At 50.0% G+C, this 27306-nt stretch overlaps 2 protein-coding genes across 3 annotated transcripts in view; one reads left to right on the plus strand and one right to left on the minus strand.

Moving 5' to 3' along the window:
• Positions 1–10842, minus strand: part of LOC144734155 (filamin-A-interacting protein 1-like) — a 130549-nt gene extending 119707 nt beyond the window's left edge. The window contains exon 1 of the mRNA XM_078616218.1: positions 9958–10842. The gene's annotated coding sequence lies outside the window, so the exon portion shown is untranslated. The remainder of the gene's footprint in view (positions 1–9957) is intronic.
• The window catches only part of CMSS1 (cms1 ribosomal small subunit homolog), a 170815-nt gene that overhangs the window by 124075 nt on the left and 19434 nt on the right, over positions 1–27306 (plus strand). Inside the window, exons 1-3 of one of the 2 annotated variants that reach the window (XM_078616227.1) lie at positions 9631–9959; positions 13652–13815; positions 24497–24577. In XM_078616227.1, the coding sequence (XP_078472353.1) occupies positions 9923–9959; positions 13652–13815; positions 24497–24577 (282 nt within the window). In that variant the 5' untranslated portion in view covers positions 9631–9922. Of the gene's footprint in view, positions 1–9630; positions 9960–13651; positions 13816–24496; positions 24578–27306 lie in introns of those variants that run through there. The other variant, XM_078616226.1, reaches the window with a different exon arrangement.

Consider the following 27306-nt stretch of genomic DNA (forward strand, 5'->3'; position numbering starts at 1 on the left):
AACATGCATTTACATTGTTTAGATTATTTGGCTGCTATACATGGCCACGTGATGATAAGCCACTTCGTTGAGCTATCATTTGTGGCCAGGTCGCTTCTGAAAAAGAGCCACATAGCTCAGTGAGCTTTACCTGGTAAAATATAAAAAAATGTTTATAGTTGTATAACTAACAACTGCAGAAAAAGATCGATTGCACTAAATTTAGTTGAACACTTAATTCGACAAAATTTCACGTCTTGGGAATCAAAGCTGTCAGTTAGACTCTCATGCGCCGTCGCCAACCCACACTGACCAGAATGGTGAAGTATGGTCAAGTAAGCGCCCCCCCCCCCCCTCCCTGACCAATAGTGCATGGAGAAGCCCTCGCTCATCAGTGGATTTACAACGGGGCATTACATGCACTTGTGATCTGGCCAAGGTCCGTTTACTTACGTAAGAATAAAAATAATAATCCAAATCCATCATCACTTTCTAACAACAGAGTGCATTTACGGAGCGCCTTCCAAAACCCGGGGCTAAGATTTTTTTTTTAGCATGTGTCTGTGTATATATAGGAGAGAAAATTAGAAAGCAGTGGTATCTCACAACCAAACACCTGCCAGTCACCACGTGACTCCCTCCTAGGCGCCGCAATGCCAACACCGTTGAATGCATGCGCTCGTGTATGTGCGTGCGTGTGCCTTTTGTCTCAGTGTAGCAGTTTAGCGTGTTGCGCTCCGAACCCGGCGACCCGCTCATGAATCCCGCTCACCGCCAACACCAATGATGGTTATCTGAACCGGTCACAGGCCTTCCCCTAGGTCGATTCGACAGAACACGAGTGCCTGTCGCGATGTGTAAACGTCGCCAAGAGGGAGACAAAGGCGGCCGGGCGTGGTGCTGGCCACCCACCCCCTTCGTGTGCTGTGCCGGCCTTCATAGGTGCTCGCTAACACCACTTGCCCCAAAAGTCTGCTGGGGCTATACGGGGAATCTTTGTCTTTGTTTGGTCCCACGGTGACTTTTGCTGGAAAGGCAACTTTGGCGAATGTAGTGGAAACGCCGTTGCTGGCTCCTCGGGCGTAAAGCGCCGCAGTAGCGAGATGTTAACGATCTCGCCTGGTACGCAGGAGGTCGTGGGTTCAAACCTGACCATGACGCTTGCTGCTGTATATTTGTAGTTTGCATGTTTCTAGATTTTTCTCCTGATCCTCCGGTTTTTCCCCTCCACATTTAGAAACATGCGTTTTCGAGTGTTTGGCTGCTATAAATGTCCACGTGATAAGCCACTTTATCGGGCTATCATTTGTGGCCAGGTCGCTTCTGGAAAAAAAACAGCTACATAGCTCAGTGGGCCTTACCTGTTAAAATAAATAGTAACAATTCATCGCTGCGCCACTACCACTCTCGTCAGCGCTATACAGCCCAGTGGGCCTTAACCTGGCAAAATACAAATGAGTTTAGGTCAAAGCGCCGCAAGGCGATTGACGTTGGGTGTCGGGCGGGTGCGGCCGTTGTCCGGCCGCAGGTGTGGGGGGAGAGGTCGCGCGCAAGGTCGCTCGCGTCACGCTTTTAGTCGTCTTGCGGTCAGACAACTGATGCGCCGGGAACGGTCTCCCGGACCTCGTCGGATCTCCGAGGTGGAGCAGAGGGCGAGGCTGGACGTCGCTTGGATGGGCGACGGCCCGGGCGCAAGCAGAAGGCAGCCGGTCGAGGAGGAGGAGGAGGGCGCAGCGGATTAGATCGTTCTCAAAATCGACGAATGAATTTTTTGTTTACCGTTAATTTGCAGACAGTCGTTCACGTGACGTGGACGTCAGACGATCGCTGGACTTAACGGGCATTAAAGTGTGCGTGAATGTACGTTGAACTTCTTTTGCTCCGCACGTAGCCAACCGTGCCAAATCGGAGGTGCGGACGAAGGACAAGAAACTCAACACAAAAAAGCCCGTTCTGAATGCATGCGTTGGCAATAATATCACGGGACTGGTTGGCAGAAAGTGCGTAAAAAGTATCGCGAAGCTCGGCGAAAGATCAGTCTCGGCGCTTATCCAAGACTCGTCGCAATGAACGAGCAGGCAACGTCAACCCGATGTCCTTGTTTATTTTTACCCCCTAATGGCGACGATACGGCTCCTGTTTGCCTTTGACGCGGTTCGCTTAAATGCACTTTAAATATTTAATGGCTTGCGATGCAATTTATGGCAGCACCTGGTACATTAGCATTCCAGTTTGGCGCTCGCCGCCCCCCCCGCTCGCCACCTCCTCCTCCCCGTGTCCCCTCTCCGAGTGGAAAGTCACGATCATCCCACCACTCCTCCCTTGCTGCAGCGTGGGAGCACTGTACAGTTCTAGCTTGCACCACCGCCACAGTTTTACCACGCGGTGCCCAGCGACACGCACAACCCACGTTCGCTCACACGCTCGCGCAGATCTTTGTTTTCAATCCACATTGAACCATCACGCGAACTCATCCGGTCATCCTCGCTAGCCGTCGAACAAAGACAGTTCGCCGCGTTCGCGTGCTCTCAGATGCGCTGCTGCGGCCGTCTGGAACGCTCTCCCTTCCAACATTCGGAAGCCACTGGGAGCTATGCACTTTTAAATCATCTAGATTGAAAACTCATTTCTTTAGAAGTACTTTTTACGTTTTTAGTTCGTTTCCCCCACCTACAATTAGCACGGTTGGCTACGAACGGTGCGAAAGAAATATACAAACAAACAAACGTACGTGGGGATCGTTTTGCTGCCGTGGTCAGGAGGAGCTGCGAGATCCTGCAGCTGTTGTGGTCTTGGCAACCGTTACCAAATGTGGTAACTTACATCATCTCTACTTGGGCTTTGGGTCTTCCCCTTCGTCGATAACCTGTTGGTGCCATTCGACCCTTCCTTCTCCAGTCTCCACGTGCATATTTCACCCATTTGAACATTCTCCATTGGAGTAGGATCAAAACAACTTTCTTGCTGATATATCACGAGATTACAAGTTGTCTCCCGTTATCCTAACCACGCATATCGAAGTGGCATCTATGACATTAGACCTTTGCTCGGGCCAGGGGCGTCTTTCTACACAGCACGCGTGCACGTTGAACTTCTTTCGCACCGTACGTAGCCGACCATGCTAATCGGAGGTGCGGGGGAAGGACAACAACAGTGAACACAAATGGCAGTTTGTGTAAAATCCACACGGGTTTCTGTCTGTCTGGTTGTTCCTGCGAGGCCATGACAATTATTTAAGAAGCCGGGTCAGCTGATACGGTTATTCTAACTTCCTGGATGTTTATTCTGACTTGCTGGTTTCGTGAATGGACGATGCTCGACTTAGTTTCGCACGAATCGTATCTAATTGCTGCAAAATTTGGCTGTGCGAATTCTTCTTCAAACTTACCACTGAATGAGCTGAAACTATAATTTTTTGGTGCTTTGGAATACTTAGACGTGCGACAGTGTTGTTTTGGTTGGCCCATGTTGGCTGCTGCAGGGTCAAAATGACATAATCATGGCCATGTCATGATGTGGCTTATCCCAAAAATTGTATACGGCTTAATCTCTTGATGCAACAACTGCTGCAGGGTAATGGCTTGTAAAGTAAACACGAGTTTTTGGAACCGCAGTTAGCGTTGGCCAGAAGGGCCTTGCTTTTCGGCCAGTAGTTGAAAAGTTGAAGCCCTGCTGCCAACAACCATCAAGAACGACAAGAACAAAGATCCCCCGCATGTAGCCTTCACAGACTGTTGGGTCAAGGGCTGCTAGCGAGTAGCACCTATGAAGGCCAGCACAGCAGACAAGGGGGGTGGCCAGCACCACGCCTGACTGCCTTTGTCTCCCCAAATGGCGATGTTTTACACACCGCACAGGTCCTCATTTGAGGCAAAGTGACCGATTCAGACAATCATCACCGGTGTTGACGGTGAGCGGGAATCGAACTCGGCTCGCCGGGTTTCGTAGCACGGCTCGCTAACCCGCTACGCCACCACTCCCCGTTTGTTTTGAACAACACCATCACCCGCACTCCCCCCCCCCCACCGTTGCCACTCCTCTCACCCAAGTGCAGTGTTGCGTTGGGCACGGCATCAAGAAACTAAAAAAAGGCACACGGGACCTTTAGAGGGCACGATCGACCCGCCTTCTCATCTGCTTGCAGGTGTTAAAGGTCACGGCTGCTGAGCGATTGTGACCTCCTGGTGGCTGATCGAGAGTGCGAACAAATGTAACCAAAACTGCGTTCTGTCATTTGTTTAAGCAAGCAAACTCTGGACCGGTTTTGACCTTCTTAGCCTCATCAGCAGAATCAGGCTTGCTAAACAAACGCTACTCGATAAGCAGATATAATTGGCAAAAGCACTCTACATAAACCCTGGGTCTCTGTACAGTGCGGAAAAAAAATCAATGCGAACCCTCAGAATGCGTATACTTTGAAACTTGCAAAGCCAGCAGATGAAATGCCACGGTTTAACTAATGCTCGCCTCACAGATGCTAATTATTCACTCGGACAATGGCCGCTCCTTGTTCAGGGGCATATGAATTGTCAGTATTCATTTGGACAGGAGCAATGTTTGAAAGCCCAGGCTCTGCGAGTTGGTGCCCCGCCAATTCACTGGAGCTGTTCTTTTTCTACGAGGCAAGCGGCAGGCAGATCGGAAGCTTGCGAGTTCGAATTCCTGGTGAGGGGGGGGGGATGATTCGGCCCATCATCCCTCCGTGAGGCCAAGAAAACGAGTGCCACTTTGTTGGGAAGTATAATAAGACGTTGAGGCGGTTCCATAGATAGACATCACGCCTTCCATAGGAATGTGGAAATTTCCACCAGTGGATCAGGGTTGCAAACGGGTGATGAGCAAAACACCCACGTGCTCAATTTCAGGATGAAATCGCGTTGAATTCGACTTGAAATTAAGCGTGCCCTGCTCAATGAAGGAAACTTCCTTTTTCTACTCGGCAGTCGTCTTGCTGGCAATCAAAAGTCTAAGCCGCCGTTGGAAGGAATCACAATCGCATTTAGGCATGGCCATCGTCCCGTTTTCAAGGGAGTGCAAAATGTAAAGCGATCAATATTTTACGCTGTGCGTGAAATCCAGCCTTGCGCCACTCCCCCCCCCCCCTCTCAAAGCAAGCGGATATCGACGTCGGCTTTCTCTTCTTTGAGGAATTAATAAGTGGACGGATGTTGCATTATCTTTTTGTTGTTGTTTCCTTTTTGTTGTTGTTGCCAAAACCGCACACTGTACGCTCGCCTGCGAGACGTTTTCCGCGCCGTCGATTTTCTCCTATTAGCGCGCCGCCGAATATCTTGCCCGGTTTTAGTTTACTCGGTGCACTCGCGCCCATCGATGTGTGCCCAGCGGCGTCGCCGCCACAACCCCCAGCGATCTTAACTCGCTGTGAGGAATGGTGAGGCTTCATCCAGCAGTAGATAGACCATGGCACATGATGACCATATTTCAAAAATGTTCCTGTACTGCCATGTTTCTGGCATTTGTGTGTGCCCTTAAGACCTGAGGCCAACTTCTCAATGATCTGCATAATCGTCAGCTTTCAAAAGGTCACACAGTCATAAGCATTATACGTTAAATGCATCGAATCATAAACGTAATAATTATTGACATTAACATTAATCGGAGTTTCTGATGCACGGTGACAGCAACGTGCTGGCTAAAACATCGCCGCTGGAGGGACGCTGCTTCCACGATGCAAAGGTTGGCTCACTGGGCTTGAAATCCCAAGGTCGCCTATTCCATCTTTCCACAATCCGTGCACGGCTACGAAAACAACGGGGCAAGCTTCGTCAATTCCTCCGCTTCTGTCCACCCAGCTGTGTGAATGGGTGAGCCCGCAGTTGGTCGACCGGCAGGCCTTGCGCGGTGGGATGAACTGTGGCTACTCCAAATTCTTCCAGTGGATGCAGGGCTGCACCTCTGCCTTTCCCCACCGTATTGATAGTTTATGTTGCTGAACAAGCACTGCCATTTAGCAGACACACACACGGGCAAATGCCTCGCGGTAACGGTACATCGCATTGGCTTCTCGTCGGGCGCAGGGCAGTGCGAAATTATAATGGGTCGCTTGGCAGGGTTGCACGAAGCTACCGGGGCGCCCTTGGTGGCCATCGAACTACGTGCCCAAGTCGCCCAACGCTTAAGGGCGAACCAAGGAAAGTTACGCAAGGGGAAGGGACCGGTGCCAGTGACGTGCGAGTGTTCTTCGTCGCGTGCGCTCAGGGAGATATTTATGAGGCCGTGCTCGTTGCACCCAAAGTGCTTGCCGCCAGATGAACCGCATCACCTCGCCTGGTCTCGTCAGGGAACACAAACCGTCGTCGCGCGAACCGCGGTCAACCTCGCAGCGGCGGCGGCGGCTTTTGGCTGAGCCATCGCGCGGCGCTTTCAGATGCGCTTCTGCGGCCGTCTGGAACGCTCTTCCTTCTGATATTAGGATGCCACTGGCGCTATGCACTTTTACATCTAGATTGAAAACTCATTTCTTTAGAACTGCTTCGTTTGTTGTCCTTCCCCCACACCTCTGATTGTCACTGTTAGCTACGTACGGTGCGAAAGAAGTTCAGCATACATATTCCAGACAAAGTTATGCCTGCGAAACCCACAGCCACGAAGCCTCATGGCTGAGCCATCAGTGATGGTGATAACAAGACGGTGATGAGGCCAGGTTCGACGTACGCGTCTGAATGTAGCGCGCAGGTTATCGTAGGCACTCGTAATCCGAGTGCGGTCTTCCGAGTTGGGCCGTGTGTTGGGCATCTTCACTTCAACGCCTGACGATGCCCGCGGTCGTTGGTGGAGAACACTCGAGAAGGGTTTCTGCACGCGGCCCAAGCCGGAGGCCCGCACACTCGGACGCGCACCGAGTGTGCGGGGTACGAAAACCAGGGAGGAGCTGATGCCGTGCACCGATCTAGCGTCGACGACGAGGTGGGTCGCAGCGATCGCAAACACCGGACCGCGTCGGAAATGAAGAGCTGAGGACGAGGGCGAGAGTGGTGGGGCCCTCTCCAGACACGCTGAAAGCAAATCAATTTAGATGGCCAGGGGGGACATGTCGGTTTGGGTTTGGCGATAGTGGTACCTATCTCCCATCTCGGACAAGATGAGAGAAAGTCAACTCGGGTGGCTAGGAGGGCAGTCGGTTCGGGTTCGGGGATAGTGGTACCCAACTCAGACCAGATTAGAGAAATTCAACTTAGATAGCTAGGAGGACAGTCGGTTAGGGTTCAGGGATAGTGGTTCCCAACTCAGACAATATGAGAGAAAGTTGGCACAGGTGTCTGGGTAGGACGCGTCGTGAGAAGAGAGGAAAGCCACGTCGTGAGAAGAACGGTGATGATGAGCGTGGAAGCACCAGGGCGGAGTTAGAGAGGCAGGCCGACAGAGAGAGAGAAGTGGTTCTAAGCGATGACGCATGCGGGAATGTGAAGGTATACGAAGTGGATGTGAAGATGGCCCAGGGCAGGAATGAGCAGAGAGAGAGAGGAGCAGAGCAGGCAGACCCCCTCGCGAGCGGGGATCGTGCCAGGGGTGAAAAAAAAAGCAATGGCCTCCGTTGTTTGCGAAAATAAAAAGCGTGCCACGCTGGCGATGGCGACATTTACGTGTGACGGATTGCCCAGATTTTACTTTGGCCCGCACTCATCGTCACGCCGCCGCACCGGAGATGGTGTCGCTGTGCCGCCCGTGACGCGGCTCGTGCTTCGCCAGGGCCCGGGGTGGTTTCGGTCTCGCCGGCTGGAATTTCACCCTGAGCATCGGTGGCTCTGAAATCTCCCCGCCACGCAAGGGCTGATGGCTCTGCAATTAAGCTGAGAATGTCAAGCGCTCGCTATCGTTGGCAGCGTCGACGGCACCCCAGGGGGTGCGTCTCTCCGCATAAACCTCGACCCCCCCCCTCGTTCCCCCCCGCCTCCCACCACCCCCTCTCCTCCTCGAACACTCGTTAAACCCACGGCCATCGCTCTCTGCGGAGATGCTCGCTGACGAAAGTTCACGTGCGCGCCCGCACTCCAAGTGCCGCGCTTCGCGCGGACATTTAACAAACGCGGATGTCGTGGTTCGCCGCAATCGAAATATCGTAAAAGCTGCGGCGGTCTGTAAGGTGCCGCTCACGCCACTGGTGGCGAAAGGGCCTCGAGGTCGTTCTAGACAGCACGTTGAGCGGTCTGGAGTAGCTGGGAATATCCACACTTTACCCCAGCACACGCGACGTGCCGATCGACTCGTCGGTTGTACCCATTGACCGTCGCATCAACTGCCGCGCCGGGAGATTTAACTGAACCGGACAACCGGTGAACTGCAAGTCCATCCTGCTGACCGATACACACTTGTGCCCATTACGTTTCGTAGACCACTGCAATTCGTCATGTGTTAACTGTGTTTACAATGAGGACGATGGAAAGAATGATTCAGTCTTGATTTAAGCAGAAAGTTTAGAGTTGGCCCACGTGCTTGGCCTAGTTGCGTGTACTCGTTCTCGGTGAGCATCAACGCCCCGTGCCCCTTACAACCCAGCGAGCACGGTCACGTGTGTTGACTCATCCTGAGGAATTTGAACTATAAAGTGGCAGCTTTCTTTCGTTTTTGTTGGAGTTGTCTCTCTTTCTCAAAGCAAACATTTTAATTTGAGCGAGACCCTCTAAGCACAAGGTTGGGATAAAAGCGGCGGCCGTCAAAAGCCCGGTCACTCTCCACGTCTTTATCGCGTGCTCGCAATCAAAACAACAAACAACAACAGCAAATATCCCCCCAGGGCTTTTATTTTAATGACCTTGAGTGCAAAGGAAGGAAACGGCCGAAGAGGTCTGAGAACGTTTGGGCACGCAAAGCCTTCGACAACAAGATTGAATGCGGTCAACATTGAGCCCGGCCAATATTGACACACGGTGGCCGGCATTTACAAGGCCCTTAAAGCCAGCCTCCCTTTTGTGTACAAAACTCACGCCGTCAGTCGCCGTAATTAATGTCGTCCGGCTGCTCAGATGCAATGGTCGAGGCTTCTCATTCTCTCCACTTCATCCCTTCTCCTGCTGCTGCTGCTGCTGCTCCTAACTGCCACTCTCACCACCACCACCACCACCAACCAGCCCGTCTCTCCTTCAGGTGTTATTACCCTCACAAGGGGGTGAGGGGGGGGTGTGGGTGCTACGGAGCCTGGCACGTAGCCTCCTCCTCGAAGATTTAAAGTCGGCCGCGTGTTCGTGCCCAGTGTCGGGTTGCCACAACCCACCCAAAATAGGGGCCGGAGCGTTGCCGGGTGGTGAATGACTCGCCGGGGCATTCCCCAAATATTTCAAATCGCACGCGTTCCCGTGCGAGTGGAATATTGGCAATCCGTGAACCCACAATTCCCCAATAAGTGTTGTTGTTGTTGTCGTCGTTCTTGTTTTTGTTATTATTTACGTGCACGAGTTAAAGCCCTTTTGTCCAATCACTGCTGAACGACGGCCCTCCCGACACCATGCGGATTGTGGGGGTTATTTTGGCCGACTGCACCACGCTCACCAGTGCGGGCCGGTGAAGGCAGGGAGCATAGACGTAACAGCATGGTACAGTACAACAATCGATTCTGCTGCACTGCCCTCTGCCGGCGTCGCACTCCGTTGTCACGCTGTTGTGCATTCGGTGGAACGTAGCTGTTGTCAGAAGTTTCGTGAACGCTTTCAACACGGTCGACTAAAAATTCCCTTGGCCAGAGCTACGCACCGTTTAAGATGCGCGCGTAAACTAAAAATAAACGCGTGCTGGGATGCACACAAAGTGGAAGCGTAGCGTCGTGCGCAGTTGCGCCGAAGTGCACAAATGCCGAGCGTAGTTTGACCTTCAAGCGGTGCAGGCCGGCTCATCGGATTGGCCCCGAGTCTCACCGCTCACGGCCGCCACAGCGGCGACCGCCGGCGGCCTTGGTCGGCGTCTCGTCGCCCACCCGAGTCGCGCCGACATGAAGACGTCGCGCTCGCCCCACCGGCCACTCACCTGTGAGTCCACGCTGCCTCCACGCGCGTCTGCTCGCGGCGCTCGACTCCGCCGATCATTTAAGTCCGCGACATTGATCCGCCCCGGTGTGTCCACCACGCTTGTCCTTTGAGGCTTGTTTTTGGAGAAGCGTTTTTTTTTGTTTATTCTTGGCCTTGGCGGGAGAAGACGTCCTTGTTTCTAGACACAGTTCTAACGATTTTGTTGCCAAACTCCCTCTAAGGGCAAAAGACCGCTTGTAAAAAAAAAAGCAATCGCACAAATCTCGTCTCCCGTGCTGTCGCTCCTGTCCCTGCCGCTTGTACTCCTTGTCGCCTCGGGAGCCAGGAATCAAGTGAGAGGCTCTGCAGCTGAAGTAGATCAAAAACACATTTTGGTTCGGCGCCAGGAGACGTTAAATGTTTATCGGGAGGGCCAAATGTTTACGCTTTGCTTCGGTGCAAATTAACGGCAGGGACGGCGAGTCCGTTGTTTTTTTCTTCTTCCGCTTCAAGAAGAATCGCGTCCACGACGACTCCCCTGTCTGTCCACCGCCCGCCGCTTCCCGGTGGACTAATCGGAGGAGAGGGCCGTCCCCCGGACGGAACGAAAGCCGTTTGGCTCGCAGGAGGCGGCTCTCGGACGCTTGTGCGAGCTTTTTCTTTTTTCGCTGGCCTCAGCACGGACGGAGAGAGACGCGGAGAGCGATTGTGGATTCAGCGCGGCAGCCACGGGAGTGTGTCAGAGCCTTGGCAGCCTCTTGTGCCGCAGACGGAATTTAAATACGAGCGCTCCGTGGACTGGCGCGCGCGTGCGACGACGCAGCCTCAAGTACGCTCGCTCCCTCGCTCGCTCCCTTGCCCTCCCGTTTTGCCCGCCCGCCCGCGTACACGTGCGGACCCTTCGGCGAGTGACAGGCAGTGAGAAAAGCTTGCTATATATAGCCGGCTCGTGCCGCTACGCGTCTGGCTCGAGAGAAAGGGGGTTTTGGAGGAGGACGGATTTTTGGAGGTCGCCGGGGTGTTCGTCGAACCGAGCGGTCTGCTGGGAAAACGATTAAAGGAATGCGCAGGGGGCACCGCTGCTCGGCGTTGCGATCCGCCGCCGTGCTCGGCCACTTTGGACGCGGCAACTTGAGTCTCGATCCCGGCGAAGAATGACATCTCTGTGCTCCGAAGGCTCTGCACGGCGGATGACATCTTGTGCGCCGCACAAGAGTCGTCATTTTCTTGTTTGTGAATAGGACACTTGTGCTGCGTGCCCTCGCGTTGGTTCTGGCCAGGGGCGGGTGCGCGCACGCACGGTGGCTTCCGTCGTTAGCGCGTTTGATGAATTACATGCTCAAATGGCTTCTCGTTACGTCGGCTGTTCCCTGTTGTGTGCGCACCACGGAATTCGAGCGCGTTCGTGAAGTCGTCCTGTCTGCCGTTTAAAGAGATGCAGTCAAACAGACGTTCGGGTAGCCCGTTGTGTACGGTTTGCCTGGCCGGCCCAGAGCTCACGACCCAACAGGTGTTGGGTTCGCCCTCTCCACCCACCCCTCCCCTTCCTGGCACAGGCGTCGGTCCCCAGGGCCCCCATCCCATCACAACACACCAGCCGTCCTTACCCACAATGCCGTGTGAGCGGTGGATAAATATGGCAATAGTTCCCATCTCCCGGGGGGGGATCTCTGGCAGGGCTCTTATCCCAATCGCTTTGTGCCAAAACGGGCACCAAGTCGCATTCTGTTGTCGTGGTCTCACTCGGTGGCCTCGGCGCTGCTCGCGTTGCCACAGATGTTGCCCGTGGCAAAGTACGAAGCTTAAAAAAAAAAAATTCTCCGGAGTAACCTTTCTAGTGTCAGGCAAATAAACTCGCTTGCCGCTGCGAGCGTGGTGACCTGTGGGGGAGGCGCCGCCCGATGAACGAGGGATGATCCTAGCACGTCCGCCGTACGGGTTAAGCATCGTTGCCATTTAAAGTAATCCCACGAAGCTAATTGTCTAATCGCGTCCACGTTTAAATGCACGCTCAGGTTTGTAAGCGAGTGCCGAACCGCGACCCTGCATTTCGCTAATGGAACAGCTGAGTGTTGATGAGGTGCGCGCTTGACAAGCCCGGCCTGCTGGTGAATTTATGGATTCGCAGCGATGCTTCGCCTTCTCGGCAAAGTGGAGGCATGGAATGGAGCGGTGGCAGAGTGGTTAGTGCGCTGCGCCGTGAACTCGACGACCCAGATTCGATTCCCGGCAACGGCTAACAGGGCCGGCCGTAGATTCCCGGAGGCCCAGGGAGAGAATGCAACCTGTAACCCCCTCGTTGATTAGCGACAAACAAAAAAAAACAGGTCCGTCGTTTGTGAGGCCCTCTTTTGCGTGAGCCCCGTAGCAAACCCCCCACCCCTCCTCCCTCCCTCTCTCAGCACCCTGTGGACAGCTGACATCAGTGGCAAGCGATATCGGAACCGCTTATGGCCCCCCGCCCCTTCGCCAACCGGCACGGCGTGTTGCAGCCCTTTTTTATTTGGCGGATAGAGAATGGCTGGAGTAGAAGTCTGTGAACGTATATCCTGTGCTCTGCGCACCGCATTGCAACGTGATAATTCGGTTGCCCTGTGTTTTGCAACGAAATCTGTTTGTGCGGGAAAAGCCACCGCCGCCCAGCTGATGATTGAAAACTATCGCTCGAAGATTCTGCGTTGGAATGGTTGGCCGATTTGTTTTTGCTGTGAAAAAACACCCAGAGTACGATTGGAATGTATTTAACGATATTATAATTGGAGGTCTTCACGGTATTAGTTTACAAATCTACTTTCTGTACTGCCACCTTCTGGCTGTCCACCCTTCTTGCTTCTAGGGCACTGCCATCACAAATATGTATCTCACCATGTCTGGCTCATGTCCGAGTGTGTATGCACTCGCGCATCTTTAGTTTTATAATACTTTCATGACAATAATCATCAGCTTTGCATTTTTTTTATCGGGTGCCTGTTCCTGAATTGTGTGACCACCCCTACTTTGGCATCTGTAATAAACTCTATACAGGTATGTGTTTAAAAAACAAAATAACCAGATGTTAGATAGAACTCCAGTGGGTCTAAGTAAATGCATTTAGTGTGTGTCACTAAATGTGTTTATTTATTTATTTGTCATTCTCCCCCCCCCCCCCCCGTTGTCATTCCCATGTTGCTGTTGACGTCATGGCATTCGAAGAAGCGTCCAATCAGAGCCCTCACAGCGCAGCGCATCATCCGGTGTGCTAGAGAACAGCCCGTAGAAGGAGACATCACAGAACTACTTAGCGACCTCTCTTATCCACCCACACGCTCTCCTGCACGCCCGGCTAAAGAGACCTCTGTCGAGTGGCAGTCACACCAATACTTTCCCATCAGAGTTTTTTTTTTGTTCGCTAAAATTTCGTCTAAAACCAAATTGAAGAGAACGAAATTTTGTACACTCATGGGTGCCCCGAGTTCAGACCATCGACTCGCTCCACTTGACAACGCCGTCTAATCACGTGCGGCAGGAGCTCAAATATGAACCCAGGGTCTCAGCGGAGCTGGTTCAGGTTTGATAGCATGAACACTCATGTGTTAGGCGCTGCCTTTAGAAATAAATTACCTCCCCCTCTGTACTCCAGAGACCCCCGAGAGCGTGTCAATTGCTTTGATGTGCCTATAAACGCGGGCCCGTGATTTGTTTCTGTCTTCGCCGTGCCTGGTCTCGTCCCACAGACGCCTCGGAAGAGGAGCAGGAGGAGCGCGCGGAGGAGGATGCGGAACCGAAGCCAAAGAAGAGCAAGAAACGGGAGAAGGGAGGCGAAAGGCCTCCCGAGCCTGGCGGGCCGCCTGGCAAAGGTGGCAGCACCAAGAGTGGCACCAAGGGCAGCACCAAGCAGGTAGAGGCGCCACGGTGGCTAGGAGATGTTAACTACCTCGCCTGGTATGCAGGAGGTCGTCGGTTCCTTCCCGACCCTGACGCCTGCTGCTGTACATTTGGAGTTTGCGTGTCTCTCTCTGTGGTCGCGTGGATTTTTCTCCGGTTCCTTCGGTTTTTCCCCACCACATTTAGGAACATGCCTTCAGAGTATTTGGCTGCGATGAATTTGCACGTGATAAGCCACTTCGTTGAGCTATCATTTGTGATAGCCAGGTCGCTTCTGAAAAAGATCTATGTAGCTCAGTGGACCTTACCTGGCAAAATATTTTTTTTTGTTTAGTTATACCGTAGTTTAGAACCCCGCAGGAGCAAGCGGTAAATACCAGCGTCGCGCCCGCTCGAGACCACCGCCAATATTAAACCACTTTTAACGAAAATATCGGCAGCGTTGCGCAACTCCGCCCAGTAGGTGCAGACACGTATTCGTGGCTTCACCGCGCGACGAGCGTCGCCACTGACAAGGGCGGTCGGCAGCCAAAATAACGAGCAGAGGCGTTTTTTTGTTTTTATCGGTAACAAAGAAAAAGAAGTAACTCAATGTTTCATGAGCCGCATTGTGCGCGGTGAATACGAGACGCTGGCGGTCCCGAAATTAACAACGGTCACGGAGCGGTTCCTTAAAGAGCCACCGCATGCGGCTCTGAAGTCGCAGGTTTGCCAACTCCTGCCCTAGGTGGTAGAGCGGGTGAGAGAATGCTGTCCCCCACCTCTAGTTAGTGAATCCTCTTCATCCCCTGTGGGACGTAAGGCTGCGATGAGTTCCCTCCACTTCGTCCTGTCCCCCCCGCCCCGCCCTCTAGGGCACATTAACAAGATAAACATACTTTCAAGTTACAGCCAAACACACGGTATTAGGTTTTTTCGGTAAAGTCACGTAGAAAGTAAAATAAAATAAAAAACAAAAATCACGACGTTTCGGAGGCAACACAAGTCTGGGACCGTCACAGCCAGATTAGCTGTATCAAGGTACAGCTAATCTGGCTGTGACGGTCCCACCTGATGACGGAGACTTGTGTTGCCTCCGAAACGTCGTGATTTTTGTTTTTTATTTTATTTTACTTTCTACGTGACTTTACCGAAAAAACCTAAGAAGATGATTCCTTGCAGTCACGAAAGCTTCAAATCTAGACTGCAACTTTAGAGTCTTGTTTTCCTCCATGGATGTTCGACCGTCACATGATACGTGTGCTGCTCTTTTGTACATCTGCTACTGGATGAGGGCCTCCCCATGCCGTGCGGGTTGTGAGATTATATAACCGCACTTCACCACTGATCAGTGCGGGTTGATAAAGGTAGGGAGCAGTGAAGTGGTGGCATAGAAAAACAGTACAGGACGATACAACATTGAATTTGGCTGCACTGGCTTCTGGTACTAACAGCATAGCACATCCTATGACTGCCTGGCATGCATGGTACTTACCCATCCAAGGACTCTCCAGGCTCAAGGAGAGAGGGCGGGCATCATCCATAAGTGAGCAATATTCTGCCTGGCACTTGCTGTGACACATCAGATAATTTTAAATCTCGAGGTATTCCATCATAGACTCCGGACAGCCCAAGACACAACAGCCGAAGTACTACACATCTGCACGCTAAGACACACAATATTAACTCAATTATAATGCGTATTTTAAGGTAAGATGCACTCCAAACTTGTGCCCGGTGTCAATAAAGTTATACAAATCTGGTCGCATGCAAAGACAAAGATTCCCTGTGTAGCCTTAACAGACTGTCGGGGCAAGTGCTGTGGTGGTGGCGTCAGCGTGGTGGCCCGCGCGTTATGCCACGTCGCACGACGCATGACGGTCCGCTCTAAAATTAAACGTTGCAGACGCCCGGCGATTTACAGTTTTCCGCGGGGCTCTGAGCAACAACAAACGTGAGATTGGGGGCGTTTTTCGCGGCGCAATACGAGGACCGCTGCCCTTAACGGGAGCCGGCAGATGTCTACAAAGGTTGTTTTTTAAGTGCAACCACTTGTGCTAACATAATTCAGATATTGTGAAGTCAGCGACTAATGATGGCCCTTGAACCAGAACTACTTTGACGGCCTCCCTTACACCCAAACGTGCGTCTGAAAACAAGAGGAACACACGCAGCAGCAGCAGCAGCAGCCACCACAGCCAGGATCAGTACCAGATGCCATTGGACAGCTGCAAGAAATTTCTTTACAAGATCGAAACTCCCTTTTTTGGTTGCTTTCCTGAAGTGTTTTTTTTTCTAAAGCTGCTTTTACAGAGTTATTTAGGAACATGTTTTTTATTTTATTTTATTTACATTGCACAAACGTTAATTAGTAGCGTACATTTGTAATGCGCTAACACCGCAACACACAAATTGTCTCCTCTTCTAATTACCGGTCTGAAAATTGAGCCTTTTTTACGTCGGTAATGTTTAATTTGTGTATGAACGCTCATTAAGTCAGCATTGTTCATACAACTATATATAATAACAGCCCTTATTAAATCCATATGAAGCCCACCGCGCCCCATGCCGTGTCCTCATTGGGGTTATTTCTACCAAATATTCCCATGCTGGTCAGTGTGCACGTTAGTGAAAGGCAAGCCCAGGTGTCACGTGATGTGAACCCTGGCCTGGAATCTAACTTGTTGGGGTGCTGGGTCCATCGCGCGGCGCGCTAAGCCGTGTCTTCCGCTGCTTATTCAGCACGGTCTATTAAAAAAAATAACGTGAGGTCTTCAATCCACACACTAAATCACGAGCTCATGAGTAAATAATTAACATCCCTATCTAAATCCGCAAATCATTCCGGTCCAGGTTCATAAGTGCAGTGGGCTGATCACCGATCCGACCGCTGCTGCACATCAATGTTCGTGTGCGCGCGCGCGACGACATTAAGAGATTCGTCTTCTTGGTTCTTTCGGTAAAGTCACGTAGAATGGAAATAATAAAATAATAAAAATAAAACATAATAAAATAATTCTCACGATGTTTCGGCCACAACGCAAGCAGCCGTCCTCAGGTGAAGAACTGGTCTGTCGAGAAGACAGAGACTCTGTCTTCTCGACAGACCTGTTCTTCCCTGCAGTCACAAAAGCTTTAAATCGAAAGATATTCATGGAATTTGAACGTGTTGGCGCTACATCGGTAGTGCGCGGTATATAAAGAAAACGGGTACATTTTTCGCAATATTTTGTTTTATCCCCCCTGCGATTCGCAACCCCGGTCAGAAAACATATTGCGGGGTTGTGTGTCAAACTCGGTTCTCGTGACGTCGAAGCAGTCGCGAGACGAATGTTTCTACGAACGGCCGAACACGAAGCGTCACAGTCTGTTGCCGTATAGCAGCAGCAGCCAGCCTGATGACGATTGGCTGGCTCCGTGTTCCAGAGGCTGATCCGACTCCTCGTGCCCTTCAGACTTGGCCGGATGGCTCCTCGATTCATTTCCAGAATAATTTCTTGGCGCACGGTGGCATAGCAAAGATTACGACTCGTGGCGTCACCGTACGTTCCAGCGAGAAAGCAGCTGATGAGTTAATGAGTTAATGATGACGTCACCCTGCTGCTGCTCTATATAAGAACGGGAGACACAGCAGAGCCTCACCATTCTGGCGAATTGCCCGATGATGCTGGATGCAATTACCAGCGAAACGTCGTGCTACTCAAATTGTAAATGTTGTGGCTTCAACACACCGGTGGGCTAAAGCAGTGAACTATTTGTCTTTTGTCAACGTGACACATTTTTACTGATTGGCCGTGTCGGGTGGTGGAGGGTTACGACACATTTATAAATAACGCGATCTAAACCCAAAAACGTTGATTATGAATAACATTGGTCGCGAAAGCCTACGTGTTAAGCAACTGCTGAATCTCCGTGCAGCTTCTGATGGAGAGTCCTACAGCTCACTCGAGGGCAACAGCGACATCGTCGGACTGTTTTATGAGGACCCGTGTGTTGCGCTGCACCCCTGCACCGCCGATTCGTCCGTCTCACAATAGCCACGAACACTTTCCTTGTCCGGCTTTTGAAAATGCCCGCATCGTGTTTGACACGAGCCGGAGCTTCTGAGAATGTCTGCCTCTTTTTCTTTCGCAGCGGTGGCGGCGGCGGCAGGTGTCATCGGAGTCGGTAGCCTGTGGATAGAAGCACTAAAATAAACCCACCGATAGTAGCGGCTAACTTTAGGCCCTTGTTTATACGTGATTGTTACTCCGTGAGTTTCCAGAGACTGGGTGAATAAGCCGATGGGAGTTAGCGCACTTGTCCAAAATTCCCTACGACCCGACGCTTGGGAATTGCTGCGCTATCATTTACCCAGCTGCTGTTGTTGCTTTACGTGTCTGAATCATCGCTTCGACCGCGTATTCCTCTGCTTGTGATCAATTTTTCATTTCTCGTTTTGCTACTCATCATCATCATTAGCCTTGGTCCATCCACTGCTGGATGAGCGCCTTTCTTCCCACACTTTGTGCGATTCGTGGGTATTATTTGGCTTTGACCTCACTCCGCTGGTGAATGCGGTTCAAAATCTTTCTCTGAATATTTATTGCAGGAATCCGATGGGCAGCTATGAAGTTATTTTTCACCGATGTTCAGCAGGTGATGGGTCAGAAAGTTAAAACAGCAAACAGCACAAAAACACGATAGGAGTGCAAAGTATAAGAAAGATAAGCAAATCACAATTTTATTTTAACCAGGTAAGGCCCACTGCTGCTAGGTAGCTGCTGTCACAGGCATACAGCTGACTAGTATAAACAAACATGTAAATAATTACATTTGTGAATATATTGATGTGAGGATAGATGAAGCTTGACCTGATTAATATGACACGTTGTAAGGGAACACTACGAGATTGTATGACTAGCAGCCGGAACTATGTTAACGGGGGAAAGTAATTAAACCTAATACGAAAATAACGTTTGAAAACAACATGTATATGAAGTGACAGTAACACTGCAAAGGCAGCTCCTCCTGTTTTGTTTTTTTCATCAATGCACCATATGACTTTCGGCTGGAGAAATAAAATACGATGAAGCATCGAATCTCGATCCGCACGTTGTACTTTTCAAACACGTTTATCGCACTCGATGGCCGCTTCTTCTTTTAACTTTGTAAAATCTACGACTGCATCGTTTATAGATGAGTGATGATCGCGTTCAAATCAATAGCAATCCACTGCTGGATGAGCCCCCGCCCTGTCGCTCGCCCCCCTCCCGCCGCGCCAGGTTTTTCATGGCGGTCGTCCGACCCTACGTTACCACTCCGAGTTGGGGGGCCCAAGATCGGTTGAGAAATCACTCGCCACTCATACGTTAACCGTCACCGCAAATCGACTTTGGGTCACCGAGTTCAAAGCTAACTGCAGCGCCCCTGCTCCTCCCAATGAAACGCAGCGTGCCTGTGCATATACTCCGTCAAAAAAAATCGGCATCGATGCGCCCCTCGGCCAAATAGTTCTGACCTATCGTTGTAACAAAAAAATGCCTGTGAAGTGTTCACTTTTACTGGCCCAGCCACGGGCATTTCAGTGAAACGCAACAGTGAGGTCATAGCCGCCCCACCACCGCCCTCCCCTCCCCGGAGTGTTTCTGTTCACGACAGATTTGTAATTGGTTTCAAATGGCCTGCCCTGTTTATTCCGGACATCTTGCGGCCGGAGCCGAGAACGTGAAAGGCGATACGCTTAATGGGCGACCACCGTGACATCATGACCCCCCTCCCCCCTCGCAATTGTTAGCCTGGTGACTTCAAAGCGTGGGCGCGCTCCCGCGGATGTGAATATTGTTGTTGTTTTCTTGGTTCTTTCGGTAAAGTCACGTAGAAGGGAAGTAATAAAATAATAAAAATAAGACATAATAAAATAATTATGTTTTCTTTTTATTATTTTATTACTTCCCTTCTACGTGACTTTACCGAAAGAACCAAGAAGATGAATCCCTGCAGTCACGAAAGCTTTAAATCGAAATTGTTGTTATTAGGATTGAGTTGCTACGGCCCGCCGCCCGATGGTGGGGGGACCCGTATCGCTCGCACGTTTCGTTGCTCGTCTTATCGCTCGACGTTTTGTGTCGCTTGGACCGGCTGAGCAGTTGCAGCTCTCCCGCCCGCCCGCTCACGGCCGCTCTTCGTAGTCCGCCGTGCCGTCCGGCTCCGGAGGTGGGGTTACTCGCCTGGTATGCAGAAAGTCGTGGGTTCGATACCGACACTGACGCCTGCTGCTGTAGATTTGGAGTTTGCGTGTCTCCCTCTCACCCCGTGGTCGTGTGGATTTTTCTCCGGGTCCTCCAGTTTTTCCCTCCACATTTGAAATCAACATTACGCGTTTAGAGTATTTGGCTGCTTATAAATTTTCACACGATGATAAGCCACTTCGTTTTGCTATCATCTGTGGTCAGGTCGCTTCTGAAAAATTTGCTAAATAGCTCGTTGGGCCTTACCTGATAAAATATAAAAATGTTTAAATAGTTTATAGATTAAGCTTTGGTGGGACGTTTTGACAAGCAGGCGTCTTGTGACAGCTTCGGTACGATCCACAAAATGTGCCGTTGCGTGCTCTCCGCCCCGTCACGATCGATGTGTCGATCATTCATTTTTTTCTTTGTTTTGTTTTTAAATACAGATTAATGAGCATAATGAGCATAGGCCACAAGGCGACAAAAAATGTCAAGCGGCCGGCAATGAGCGGCACGATCCAAGTGGTGATAAATAAGTCGGCACGTTCGTAGAGTAGAGCAAGGTTGGTTTTTATTTCAAGAGCTTGGGAAAAGAGACGATGATGATGATGATGATGGAGGAGGAGGGAGTTCCAGAGTGGAGCAGTGCGAGGGAAGAAGCAGAAAGAGAAGTGCTTTGACCTGCGGTGTTGTGATTGGTTAAACACAGTTGCAGTATACACGAGACGATACAGTCATGAGACCGTATAGATGAGACGCTTCAAACTCTCTTGCGAGCATTGTTGCTCAGAGCAATGCTGCTGTGCTTACACAATGTTTTGAAAGATAATATCACATCTGCTCATGATTGTGGCTGCGACGAGTCCCAATTCTCAAAAGCAGGTCATTGTGGGCAGTGTGACATGGCCCATTGGCGGAGCGGTTCGAGCCCCACGGCCGCCCTGGTTAATGCCGCCTGCGTACGTCTGCTTGACAGGCGACGTTAAAGATCTCATGGCGCTGTTTGAAAAAAGGTCGGCCATGTGTGGTCCAAATCTGTCAAATCTGAGCAATTACAGTACTCGCAAATTACTCAATTGGGAAGCCTCGTAGCACCATTGGCCCCTGCTGGTAACCGAATGCCCACTTGCAGGCCAGGTGCTGTGTTCACCCTGTGCCACATCGGGACGACAGCTGCCACGGTGTGGGAGGGGGGTGGGGGTTTTCTTGTCATATAACACATTCCTGCGGAGGGAGCTGGTAGGAACGTTGGGTTTCTCGGTCAACGGCGGCGTGGTGTATTCCGCAAATATGGCCGACTGTGAGGGCGGGCACACACCGGTGTGAGTAGGTTAAACGTTGAGTTTTATAAGGGCACCACGGGGTGACCAGCCCCTCCCCACCCCTCCCACCCCCCTCTCAGCCCCACCCTCCCCACCCAGCCCTTCCCCACCCTCCCCTCCCCACCCAGCCCCTCCCCACCCTCCCCTCCCCACCCAGCCCCTCCCCACCCTCCCCTCTCCACCCAGCCCCACCCCTCCCATTTTTGGATGCACGGCGGACGGACGGACACAATAATAATCCCCTGTGGGCTGGTGGAACCAGGTGGTTCCTACCGGTTAATATTACGATTGTGTGTTCGTGTCATTATCAGATTGCAAACACCTCTGGTTGGTCCTGGGCATTATAATAAGAATAATACATGATGGTAATGAACAGCCTTCGTCAATCAACTGCTGGATGAAGGCCTCCTCATGCCTGTGGGAGTTGTTTGACAATACTTCAGCGGCTTAAAAAAAATACAGGATGGTGAGCGAAGCCACTGATATTAGCTTTGGCCGGGAATCAAACCTCAGGTCATTGGGTTCGTAGCGCAGCGGGCTACCCACTTTGTCTGGCCCCGCCGCAACACAGTACGTTTAAAAAAAAGTAATTGTTGACTTTTAATTAACACATTAAATCGTGAGCACATGAGCAAGCAATTAAAATCCTTGCCCAAATCTACAAATCATGCCAGTCGAAGATAATATACGTAATAATTGTTTTTATCATTCCGTAATTTTTTCCGTACGAAGACGCGAGCGAGGGGTAGGGGAACATTTCGGACCCAACTCACTCATCGCCCCAGCTCGCTTTGCTACATAATACAGCCCATAATTTTATAATGAGCGTAATTTCCCCGGCGGAGCTATAATTAGACGGCGAGAGCGAGAAGAGCGTTACGTAATGTCCTCCGGCTCTCGCCGCGCACCGCGTCGAAGTCTCACGTCGGAGCGACGCACGCTCAGGCGCGCACAGACGATAACCACAACGCCTCTCGGAAAATACGAGAGCCGCGTTGCCTCTTGCACCGCAGTGCCGGTGATCGTTTGCCGCTGCTACCACGACGAGCCAACTGTTTATTTGAACGCGTCACGCTGGGACCATCGATCGCGTGTCCCGCAGCTCCCAAGGTTACCAAAAAATAAAAATATTTTTTTTAAATGAAACACATCAAGGAGGGCGGGTTGCTTGATCGAGATGATGGAATAAGGGAGTCGGTGTCCAGCAGTTTTTTTTTCTTTCTCCCAACTCATTTGATGTATCGCAGACTTTGAAGCGAGAAATGTAAGTGGATTAAGTTGTAAATGTTTACAACTTCGTAAGCGATGTTTAATTTATAGGGCTTTCAGATGATGGACTTAAACAGTTTCTCCATGATGATGGTGACGGTTATATGATGGTTGCGGCGGTTGTGTTGATAACGGATAAAATATGAGGCTGATGGGAAAAGGTTAACTTGTAAATGTAAATGTAATTCCTCATAAAACGTTATTCCAGTTTTATCATCGGTGAGAGTCGTTTTATGGTCACCGCTCTAGTTAAAATTACAGCACAGTGCCAATAAAGAGAAACGCTCTCTTATGTACCAGATTCTGTCTGGCAGAGTTCACGCACTTGTTAGAAAGTATAGGGTTGTTTTACAAGATGAAAATGAAACCTGTTTTAGCGGTAACTGAAGAAATTAACTTTCCCAGACTTTTTTTCCCAGTTGCACTACAAGCAACCGTGCCTTCAAACAAGGGGTCCAACTCACGTAACAGGCTTTGTAACGGAATATATTTTTTTACCCCTCCTAACTCTATCCCGAATGTGTTATCGGTGTCAAGCACACCGAGCAGTGCATCACCCCGTGCGGAGGAGAACGGTCTGTGGAAGTTGATTTCATAGACCCGCTTCTGATCTCCCTTCGAGCGACCATTTTCAGCAAGGGACACTTTGCGCACACCCTCCTACAGAGAAATATTTTCCCCCTGCCAATTCAATTGCTTTTTTTTTATTTCTCAGAGGTAGAATTTAACCAAATGAAGCTTGACGATCTAATTTGGTGTTACGGAGGGCGGGGGGGTGTGTGAAGTCACTGGTGAACGGCCTGAGATCATCAACTCCGCTACACTTGAGATCCTGATTGAATCACTGCGTTGCTGAAGCCAACATTCGAATGCAGGATATCAGCAGCTGCTGGCTCGGTACTCTTAGCCCTGAGCTACGCGGCGCACTTTCAGCAAATAGCTTTTGTAAAGTGACCTCACTGATACTTCAGGCATGCTGGCAGATAGACTCAGCTGTGATGTTAGGGAGCCGTTCATTCAGTTGAATTGGCTGCAGGCAGATACAAAGAAAAATTATCATTTTTTTCTCGCGCCCCTTCCCCCCCCACGATACTGTAAATCACATTTTTCGTGATAACGTTAAGTTGTTACGATTTTCTTTTCGAGCACAACGTTTTACACGCCAACAAAAATACCGTTGGTTGCCTTCAAGATTCTGTCAAATTTTATTCTACTGGGAAAAAAACAGAACGGTTTGACGGTGAGTATTGCGAAGCCCCATATTTCATATCGTCGTTGTATAATACCGCATTATGTTGGCCTTTAGCGCGCGTTAAAAAGATAAAGTAGCATTAATATTGCAAAGTCTACATTCTTTTGATGTCCAAATCTCTCTCTCTCTCTCTGAAACCCCTCACATATGTTTTCTTCTAAATGTGTTACAGGATCAAACAAGATAAAAAATAAAATAACAAAAATTCCTGGGAATATTTTTCAAACGGGCGTGTCGTTTGCGTGCGTGCGTGCGTGTGCGTGCGTTTGAAGGTGATTTGTCCGAAGCATAATCAGCATCGTCCGACTTTGGGCTGCTCCGTTTTATTCATATCGTGAAATGTCTTGAGACCAGACGCCCCAAATTGCCCCTCTCGTAACGCAGAGTGGCAGAGCGCCGTGCAAAAGAAATAAACTGACTAATGGAGTGTGCGCTGGGCTTTCACCTCATCCTACAGCTAAGTGCCCCGAAGCCGTACCATATACGGCTGTTTGTTAATCGAGCGGTTGAAACTACATTAGGTGGATAATCGCATCGGCATGAGTCATACGTTTGCCGTTACGGAGCGCTGCGTCTAATTGTGCATTTTTGTAGATGTGCTCTGGGCGAGGACGTTCTTTTAAGAGTAGATTTTTTTTTTCTGTTCGCCCCTTTCTCCAGAAGGTTCCGAGGCCCGAAGTGGCGGTGCCTGTAATCGTCACTGAGGAGGAGCCCAAGAAGAAGCGCAAGAGAAAGAGAAAGGTGATCTTTCACGAAACACTCGGGCGGCATTCCACGCCGTCCTTTCCATTGCCCGCCGCGCATCATCCTCTGCTTGCAAATTGACCCTCTGCGTGACTCGGTGAGTCCCACAATAGGCATGTAATGACTCATGCACCACGTGGTTCCATGAATTGGCACACTTTCAGGGTCACGTTTCCGTGCAGGAATCAACTTTCTTTCGTCTCCTTTGTACTGTCTCGTTCGTATCGACTATCTTGTAGTTGTACAGTCTGTCCCATTCATTTCCTCATCGTAAAGGTAAAATTTGCACATTTAATTAGGCTAAGGATTGCTATGCGCTTTCACAATGTGAGTACATTGCGAGTAACTTTTTTTTAATTTGGCAAGTTTGGACCGTGAAACTGGCACACATAGCCTGATTTTTTCTTTTTGAATGACATCACAAAATTTTTTACGTCAACAGTGAAGCAGACTGCGTCTATTTCATGATCTTTACAGTTTCAGTATTAACCAGGGTGGCCTCGCTATCACGAACCGTCCAATTCTGCAACAAGCGGCAAAATGTGCTACCGCTTGATCCAAGTCACTGATCTCGACACACTCATGTTATTTGCAAGAATTAGAAAAAGAACGTATCCCCAAACGAACCGGAAAAAAAAAAGTCATAATGAATTCTAACGAATGAATCGATGAAGTTGTTACATGGCTTGGCCTTGGTAAAAGACAGGGTAGTAAACATCGTTCACCCAACGACAACCCCTTAAGCTAAACAATCATTGAAGCCAATTAGTATGGGAAAAAACAACAGCGATTGAACAGCAAAACATTCATTAAAACATCATTATTTATCTTTTTAAAAAATTTAGGAGAGGGGGGGGGAATGTTTTTACTTGTGATTAGCACGGTTAGCTACGTACGGCGCGAAAGAAGTTCATCATACAAACATCTTTGTTGATGAGTTGCAGCAGTGAAATGGCTACTCAGGCACACTAGTGCCCTGCCTCCATTGCTAATACCCAAGGTAGAGGAGCAGGCCTGCAATTACTTGCGAATTACACTGCTTAATAATTGTTAAACATTTATTATTTGAATTCTAATTTAATTCAGGGCCTCCACTAGAGGGAGCTCTAGAGAGCACACTCCCTGTCGAGTTTCCATAATTCTGGTACCCATTAACCGCCCTCACTATATCCCATCCCAATTCACCATATCGCTTTTAGTGACCCCAATTGTCTAACTCCTAACCCTTGTAAAGCGCCGTGGATAAAGTACGTATAACAAATATAAGACAAGACGCTATTGGGCAACTCTTCCACACTGTACACGCATCTTGGAAGAGGTGGGAGTAACCCACACTTTTTACTCTGCCGTGTAACCCCCGCTTGAGCGACTCACTGGGTGGGTGGGCAGAGGTGATGGGATTTAAGAAAGTCGCACCATTGTTTCATCTGTGAAAAAGAGCTTCAAGGCTCATCGGATTCCTCCGGTCTAAAATAAAAGGCTCCGATTCTAATCTCCTGCGCTGGGAGATGAAATCTAACCGAGGACCTCTGGATTGCAAGTGCAGATCGCGAAACCATTAAAACGGCGTCGCTGTTCATATACGTATTGAAAACATAAGAAGAAAACGTTTTCCCAAATCAATCTAAATTACAAAAAAAACATTGGATCGTATACAGTTACCGAGCACATACTTCCAGTCACACAAGTACGCTTTGAAGCACAGAGGGTTTCACGTTTGTTAGAAAATAAAAAAGCCCACATGTAATTAATAATTAATTCACCTCGGCTCCAATTACACACGGGGCTCGCACGTGAAAATGACCACGTGGGTGAGAACGGCCGCTTGTTCGCAGTGAGATCTGCGACCGTTTTGAATAATTATTTTTGTTTTAAACCCAGTGGATCGCGCCGCCAATCTGCAGGCAATGAGGCCTTTGGCTGCGCATTTGGATACCAACAATACCCCCCTCTATTGAAGCAAACCCGCGATGGAGTATTTGGAAAGCCTGTTGTAGATTATACCCGCCGGGGAAACAACCATTGGTTTCGGGTATGCGATTTTAGATCAAGCCCGGGGCAAATACCGCGCAGGCGAATTTAAAGAAACTCGAGTTTTAATCTTTTTTTTTTCAAAGAAAGTTCTGGCAGATGCCCGTCGTAGTAGTGACGCGACATTACGCGGTCTGGTTAGGCCACGAGGTCGCCAGTCTGCGTGTCTTGAGCCGCATTCGGTGGCTCTTTAAGGACCGCCGCTCCGTGACTCGTTATTCATGAAGGACCACCGCAGTCTCTTATTCACGACGTGCACTGCGGCTCTTGAAATTCCCGAGGGGTTTATTTTTGTTGTGGCTGAATTCGAAGAAAAAAACATGTCTCCTTGTTATTTTGGTTGCCGACCCCTGGGTCAGACGGCGCGGCGTCTCACGAGTAACTTCTCTGTTTTCTCATGAAGGCACACCACCTCTGCTGTTGCCCAAACCGCACCTCCGTATGGCAGAAACATGCATTGAGATTATTGAGATTATTTTACTGCTATAAATGCCCAAATGACAATCCACTTTGTTGCAGAGCTATCATTTGTGACCTGGTCGCGTCTGAAAAATAAGTTAATATCTCATTGGGCTTTGCCTGGTAGGATGGGGATGGTTTTGTGTTGTATTTGTTTGTGTTTGGGTGATTTGTTTACCTTCTTGTACTTTGCACTCCTGTTGTGTTTCGTATTGTTCGTTGTTGTCACGTTCTTA

Source organism: Lampetra planeri, chromosome 50 (genome assembly GCF_965212315.1).
Source record: "Lampetra planeri chromosome 50, kcLamPlan1.2.h2, whole genome shotgun sequence".
In the NCBI taxonomy this organism is placed as follows: domain Eukaryota; kingdom Metazoa; phylum Chordata; class Hyperoartia; order Petromyzontiformes; family Petromyzontidae; genus Lampetra; species Lampetra planeri.